At 49.1% G+C, this 8,383-nt stretch overlaps 1 protein-coding gene across 1 annotated transcript in view; it reads left to right on the plus strand.

Moving 5' to 3' along the window:
- Positions 1-7,586, plus strand: part of LOC119101468 (frequenin-1) — a gene marked incomplete at its 3' end in the record, with an annotated part of 39,392 nt that extends 31,806 nt beyond the window's left edge. The window contains 2 exon segments of the mRNA XM_037224809.1: positions 5,610-5,699; positions 7,508-7,586. Coding sequence (XP_037080704.1) covers positions 5,610-5,699; positions 7,508-7,586 — 169 coding nt within the window.
- Positions 7,587-8,383: the final 797 nt, after the last annotated feature.

Below are 8,383 nucleotides of genomic sequence, written 5' to 3' on the forward strand. Positions count from 1 at the left end.
GCCGGAGCCCCCTAGTAAAAAACATATTGCTCCCCTCGTGGGGGAGATTATGGTTACATCACTGCCAGTGGCAAATGTTATTGCAAAACGTGACGAAACATTTCCATTTACGGCATGTGACTGCAAAACATCTAGCAACTCATCAAAAACGTATCTGCTTTTAAAATCGATGTTTTACATGCGTCCATGAACCCGCCATCATCTTCTGTCAAACAGGACTAGTACATGTAGACACATGCATACATATAGAAATATACATGGGCATACATATATATATATATATATATATATATATATATATATAGAAAAAGTAGTTTTCGGTGCCATTGTGATCACACTAGACTCTGCTGTTGATGTGTATTAAAGGAAGAACAGGTGGTGAAGCGGTCGTGTTCGGTGGACCGTCGATGTCCTCCTCATCCTGACTGCTGTCGAAGAGCATAGGCTTCGCATTACGGATGTTATGGTTGTTTGGACTGTCGTTCCCGTCTTGTGTGCCGCTAGTATGTAGAGTGGAAGGGTGCACGTACTGTGCATACTGACAGATCAGAGGAGAAAAATAGTCCGAACAACTATTCCATGCAAAGCATAACTACATAATGTTTGTAATGAAATACACCTGTTTCTAAACTGGGCCCGTCAACCGGGCCCACTATGTTTGCATGCGATTTTACCAGCAATGCTGCATTGGCTAAAGTTGTGGTTTCACAGCCGCTGATTACAGCTCCATGCAGTTCCTAACAGCAAGAAGCCACATTTCTTGTAGCATCGGTGGGGACCGCACGTTACTTCGTTCCTCCGTTAAGTAACGAACCAATGTGTTGAGTAACGGAGTGAGGGATCGAATAACAGTTTTTGAATTTAGCGAGTTCTTCTGTTATTTTGTTACCTTGCGACTTTTGGTTTCAGGCGCAGATGTAGAGGAATTTTAACAGCGACAAAGAAAAGCATACTGTTTCTTGTGTATGTGATGTGCGTCCCATCTCTAGACGTAATGACGCGTGACTAATTGCGACGCAAATGTTGTGTTGACTTTGCTAAATGTACAAGAGCAGCGAGATTTATCAGGCCTTGTGCATGTCATACGCGAAGGAAACCGACCGTGGCAACTCGACGTTTCGAAAGTGTAGAAATCATTTTTGGCCTGAAAAGTCCCAAATTTTGTTCAGGAAACGTCTGGTAGTCTCATGTTTATAGGCATTTGCTGATATTATCTTTTCACGGCGTAATTAACACTTTAAACATTGCACGAGCAGTTAGCAACGTGCCTGTGAGGAGTGAGCGCAGTGAATGGTAAGTGTTATATGCGACATGAACACAGGTAATAGCGCAGTTCTGTTGGGCAGAGTGAGAGTTTGTTTGTACATTACACACGTGCAGACCACAGACCATCTCTGCATCTCTGCAGTGCAGACCATCTCTTTACCACAGTTTCGAACTGGCGTTTTATTAGCATACGACTGACCTAGGAAACGTGTGAAGCAGCTTGCGTTACATTTTCTGTAAAAAAACAAAGTAACATTTAGCGTTGCTACCTTTCTGAAGTACCTAAGTTACGAGCAAGAGGAGCAATCAAACTACTTGGTTGAGTAATAATGCCCACCTTTATTTAAAAGTCGTGCTAGGCATTTGCATTTCTAGGCATCTGTCCGCAAACTACTTGATTAGGAGTAATATTTTCCCAGCTTGCCCAGAAGCCATTGATGTGCCTTGTGTTTTGTTTTGCAGTTAGGGGAAGAAGCAACATAACCACTGAGCTATTGAATCCCGATGTCCTGGCATTGGGCCTCGCTTCAGCAATGTCTAAGCGGTGACTGGGGAAACCATGGAAACCTAGAAACGCTGTATAGTGCGGCAAAACAGTACGTACTCAAACTATGGTGGACTTATCTACTATGAGATTGCCTCGAGTGACTCAACTGAGGAGTAGCATTACTTCGGGTGGTTATTGCGTATTTGATTGCTTTTATTCATTTTATTGGGCCGCAAGGGAATCGTGCCGTCTCTGTGCCCACCTAACAACAGTCTCCGCCTACGGTGGAGGTTACAAAGCCACTGCCGTGTCCGCTTCCATTTCTGCTCCGACAATAAGGGGCGTTAGCATGACCACGGGCCCGATATTTGCTCGCTGTAAAGGTAGCGGAGTCAGTCCTCTGAGCAGTCCCATCGATCAATACCCCTCAATAGTTCGCCGAATCGTCTACTGACAACTCAAGTCATTGGGCCAGCCTGAATTAGCCGTCGATTATCTAGCCCTCTGCGGAAGGGGCGCCGCCTAAGTGCCGGTAAATAATGGCCAGATGGCATTAGGGATTGGAAGTCGAGGCTCACAACTGGCTGCTGGAGGCTAATAACGACCAATCAACTGCTGGAAAGCACCAGTAACACTAAAACTGGATTTTTAGAATTGTCGCTTTTAAGACGTGGGAAGTGGATTGGTCGTACAGAAAGCAGAAATGAATTTGCAGCTTCCGGTTTGATTCATACAGGGATTGGCGACGACCCTCTGCGCTATCCTGTGCCCCATGAAGAATAATCATTTAAGGGCCTGAGTTTATGCCGCCGTCATATCTTGTATCTGAGATCATGGGCACAGAAATAAGCAATTCGGTAATGATTCTACAAGAGTGAAATACTCAAGTTTGATGTTCGCTAGAGGACTTGCTCCAAGTGTCCTCCTTTCCATCCAGCACACGTGATGGCACACCGTTCGGCCTCTCGGGCCATGGGAGCCGATGTGTAAAACGGCATGCTGCGCATGGAAGTTCTGATTGCTCGCTTAATTTGAATCAGCGTCTGCGGGATTTTCACGAACGCCAGCAATATGCAGTGTCCTATAGGCTCAAATCTAGTGGGCGAGATCGGGCAAATGCGCCGGCAAGGGCAGAACTGCACAGGCGAGTTCGGGCATATAAGACGGGTTTTTTCATCTGCCCCATGTCGAATAAAAGTGTCATGCCCGAACAATTTGCATAAGGCAAGCCTCATGAAAATAAGATAAGCGAGGTTATGTGATTTTTGGGATGTCTTCATTTCAGCTGTGGCAGCTGTTTGAGACTCTCGGTATTTGTTGTGGCAGCTGTTTGAGACTCTCGGTATTTGTTGTGGCAGCTATTTGAGACTCTCGGTATACGTACATAGACGCATTACGGGAACTGCACCAGCGGGTGGTGGACTTATTAATTGTTTCCTAAGTTGTAGCTAGCCACGGATAGCACACCGAAGCCAGCCCCATGTTTAAGACCGTAGTAGTCACATGCTTTTTCGACTGCAAATGGAATGTGATTTTGGTCTTCTGCTGGGCCAGCTATTTGCCGCACAATGTATAAGCATGCCTTAGTATGTCTCGACCAGACTTTTTTCAACAAAAATAATTTACACCTATAACGACCAAAATAAAGTCTGTCTTCTCCTTAATATCGATGTGATTACGTTCCACCGTATCAACCATCGTTAAGGATATTGCTAGAGAACACTCGAAAAAATATCCCTCGCCATCAAACGGTGTTCACAGCAAAGGCGACATCCTGCTAAGGAACACAATGAGATGCGTGGCGTTCGCTTTCCGTGCAAATCGCTGGTGTTGTCACCAATGTGTCGTGTAATGAAAACGAGGCACGACATGCAACACAGTCAACAAAACTGTATGCCCTATGACATTGAGGCTTGGCTGGCGCCCCCAGCAACAGTCACGTGCGGTAACAACGTAGTCTGGCGTCACACATGCAGGTGAACTAACTCTGCGGCCGAGGGAGGCTTGACACCGCCCCGACAGGCGGCGTTTCTGAGACACCAGGACAGTGATAAGAGGCGGCGCCATGACCTATGAATAATCGACTAGGATGGCATAGGTTATGATGCATTCACTGAGTCACTCGCCGATTTAGTCCGAACCCTTAAATTGGGTGCATTTCTGGGATCAGCGCCCGCACTAATCAGTGTTGGTTGCGTGAGCCATAACCGGGGCCTCCGATCGTGGAATAGCGGCAAACTATGGAGGTAAAAGCTCTACCCACCGCCAAGCTCGGTACGGTCTGTCCTGCTCTCTGAAGTTACCTGACCTCTAGCGTGGCCGCCGTCACCCGCCGCAAGCCATGCCAGTCAGGGGTAAACAGCGATCGTCTAGAGTAACTCGGCGCCACGCCACCACGGGTGGGCGAATCGGAAGGTCGGCGCTCATGGGTAGTGGACACGAATTGGATACCACTGGATACGAAGCTAATAGTGAAGACCGCATGCATAGACATGACATTTTTCATGTATATGTATTTAGATGTCAGTGACGTCTTCAGGGTGGTCTGAAATCACTGACCTACGATAACCTTGCTTAAACTTTGGTCTGCGCTATTTTATTTTTGTTCCGATCCTGATCAGAATGCTATTTTCAGCCTATGCATTTCGTAGGAGTGCTGTTCCTTGTTTGTAAATGTTGCAACGCATTTTTGCTTCATTTGAAAATATTTTTGACGGCAATGATGACCACCTGAGGTCAACAACGTTCAGCTTGAACTTAAAAGATCAAAATGCGCATCGCTAAATACCTTAAATGCCAAACTTTGCGCTGGTCTTGCTTCGCGGCGCTAGCTCTGCTTGGGACCAAGTGGCAAGGGGAGATCAATACTTAGTGAAAATACCTTCCACCTGGCAAAGGTTAGCGCTAAAACGAAGAACGTTCCTATGCTGTCCCACAGTGCTTAACTGGTTTGAGTATCAACGTGCTTAGTACCAAGTATTCACTTTTCATAAAGTTGCCAGAATTCGATGTTTCATTATCAGGGTAAATATCTCTTGCACCTGAACACCCAGGCCGGTGCCGTAAGCGGCATTATGCCTAAGAACAGCTAGTCCAGGTCACGGTTACTCCTTATGAATCAACACTGACATGAACAGTGTTCCCTTGTCGTCCCGAAATAGCTGTCTGGGTTCGGTTTTATCCGCAGCGTACATGTCTTAATAATCTTACCAAATTCGCTCCCACAATATATGGAGAAACTAAATCTAGCTGGTTATCGCGACGGCCAGTTGCAAAATTTTGCTTTACCTCTAGCGTGGCCGCATCAAGAACAAGAACATCAGGCATGCATGCCGTACCTTACCGACATGATACTGGATTGCTCGCGGCCCTCGATTCATACAGCACCACCAGCAGCGCCATTCCCATTCCATTCCCATGCATCGATTCAATGCCCGGTGTGAACCTAGCCCTGCTCTCATTCTGGTGCTGTCCTGTCCGTAGACTGCTGTCGCACGTTCAATGAGGTAGCGGTTTCGGATTTGGCGTTTTAGTACGATCCGCAGCAAAATAAACATGAAGTCAACATATATACGACACTGCAGAAGACGAATGGCGTTGTAACTGGCCTAACTAATTCTAACCACAAAGATGGGTTCACCTGAAGAAAGTTTGTACCGAAGAGCGAAGAGCCATGGATGTGTAACTTCCCACATGGCGCTGCAGTGTTTTCTTGCGGTCTTCAAACTGTAGTCCTCTCGTGGCGACATCATACAATTAATTGTTTGCTTCTGTACGCATGATGTTTTTCTAATGACGAGACAGGTTTGGGAAGCAGTGTGTATTTGTATGCATAACCTGCTTTTTTCTCCGCCAGGGCTTTATCAACATCTACAAGCAGTTTTTCCCGCAGGGCGATCCGACACGGTTTGCCACCCTGGTGTTCCGGGTATTTGACGAAAACAAGGTGAGACTCCGCGATAATTCATGTGTCAGACGCTGAACAAACTACGTGGGAACGAAAAGGGCGTCTATAATTCGACGGAGTAATCAAAGGAATTGCGGGTGTGTGATTAAGCTTACATCGTAATCCACAGACATGGTGTTCAATAACGAGTAAAATTGACAGGCGCCGGGTAAATGTATGGGGCATCCCCCAAGAATACTATTTCATGTCTTCGTCGCTCAGGAGGTTCCCATTGCTCGAGAATCGGTGCCAGCTGTTGCAGTGTGCAGTGTAATGGCCGAGTATGCACTCCTCTCTTGCATTCATGATAGCATGTCTACCAGCAATCGGTTGATCCGGATATCATCATACCGGAGGAAGGCCTGTCCCGTTTCTGCATGCACGGTGGACTTCTGAATATATATATATATATATATATATATATATATATATATATATATATATATATATATATACATATATATAGTCTGTCTGCCTGAGCATATATACATATGTGTGTTTTTTTGTATATGTCACACATATGTCATGTATACATATGTGGTGTCACCAAAACGACGTGCGTGCCGTCCAGTATGTCATGTTACTAAAACATCGGTGATACTGACTTCACTTCCAGTTCATTTGGTATATGTCAAGCGTACCTCCATTGTGTGTACAAGTTGGATGGTCTGTAAGTGGTTGTCTTGTGACGAAAAGGTATCAGTGAGGTAATTTTCGCACTTACGTGGGGTGTGTCTTGTGCCATCGACGGTCGACCTTTCGACGCCGCGTGAGCAGAGTTCCGCAAGATCCACCTCGGTTGAAGTATCTGGTGCTTAAGTCAGCCTTTTAATCCTGACACCTTGCTCGTCCTATTTCATGCAAGTACGTGGGCCGTCCGGCACGTGGTAGGAAGCTGGCCCCTATTATGAGCATCGGGACCTGCCCTACCTGACATGATCTCAGCTGCCTAGCCTGATCTGAGCTGCCCAACCTGACCTCATCCACCTGGCATGACCACAGGTGCCTAACCTGACCTGACCCACCTGACCTGACCTGACCCACCTGACCTGACCTTACCCACCCAACCTGATCTCAGCTCCTTAACCAGACCTCACCCGCCTAACCTGACCCCACCCACATTAACATAACCTCAGCTGCCCAACCTGACCTGACCCGCTCAACCTGACCTCACCCAACTAACATGACCGCAGCTGCCTAACCTGACCTCAGCTGCCTTACCCAACCTCACACACCTAACCTGACCTCAGCTGCCTAAATTGACTTGAATCGCCTAACCGGACCTGACCTGACCCGCCTGACCTGGCATTACCCACCTGACCTGACCTCAGCTGCATAACCTGACCTGACTCACCTAACTTAGCATCACCTTCCTAACCTGACTCCATCCCGCCTTATCTGGCCTTACTCGCCTAACCTAACCTGACTCGCCTAACTTCACCAGACGCGCCTAATCATACCTAATCCGTCTAAGCCCACCCGCCTAACTTAACTCGCCCAACGCAACTCGCCCAAACTCATCTGAACCGTCTAACCTGGCCTGGCCCATCTGACCTAAGCTTCTTAGCCTAGACCGCCTGGCCTGACCCGTACCACCTGACCCTGGCTTTGCCCCCTGCCCTGAGCCCTCTGACCTGAGGTGCCTCACCTGACCCACCTGGTATGACAGAGCTGACCTGCCTGATCTGACACATCTTGCCTGCTGGGCCTGAGCCGTCTGATCTGACCCGCCTGACCTGATCCGACTGTCCTGACCAGACCCGTCTGTTCTATTGCGTCTGGCCTGACCCGCCGGACCTGATCCGCAGGACGGCAGCATTACGTTCGAGGAGTTCATCCGCGCGCTGTCCATCACCTCCCGCGGCAGCCTGGACGAGAAGCTGCAGTGTGAGTAGCGCCGGCCGGCTCGGCGATGACCGGACGATGGATGCGTGCGTCACGCGCGGCCGCCGGGGCTCGGTGCTGGCCGGCGGATGGGCGCCGGGGCCGCTGGTGGTAAGGGTCAGGGCGATGACAGAGCTCAGGTGACGTGCACCCGGAGCAGTGCTGATGACTGTTGTTAACGGAGCGCTGGCGAACGTAGCTCATGAATGGACGCTCAAATGATGGAGTTTGGACGACGAACATCGAGCTTTTCCGTCAACTTCTCTCTGGCAGCGCGGCAACAAGCTGCTGATGAGGGGCATGCTATTGATTACATACAACATCCGTAGTGACTCGCGTGTTAGCGGCCTCTGCGGAGGCTAACGTCACTGATCGAAAGCATGCTCAATGACGACAAAGTATGACGTCATACGCGTCGCTGATGCCTAACTGGAGCGACGTTTTCAAAGCCGGTCACGCGCACGCCAGGCGGACGCGGCGCGTGCAGTGACGGCCGACTGAAAGCCGAGACCGCGACGTATAGCCCGCGGCCGCTCCACCTTCGCTGCCAACTTTCCAGCGGCATCGCTGCTGGTCTAATAACGGCGCCGCCGCGCCGTCCCGAGGACTCCGCCGGGAGGAGGACACGGACGTAGGAGAGCCGCTTGAGACGCCGACACGGCCCGGTATTTTGGCTGTTGCTTGCGTGCCGACTCGTGTGGGTCGCGCCACCCGTGCGCCGCGACTTGGCACGTCCCGAACGACCCCGCAACAAGACCGAATGGCCGCACCCGCCACTGGCGAAGACGGAGTGTAACAAA

This window comes from Pollicipes pollicipes, unplaced genomic scaffold, assembly GCF_011947565.3.
Source record: "Pollicipes pollicipes isolate AB1234 unplaced genomic scaffold, Ppol_2.1 Scaffold_4881;HRSCAF=5763_pilon_pilon_pilon, whole genome shotgun sequence".
Taxonomy (NCBI): domain Eukaryota; kingdom Metazoa; phylum Arthropoda; class Thecostraca; order Pollicipedomorpha; family Pollicipedidae; genus Pollicipes; species Pollicipes pollicipes.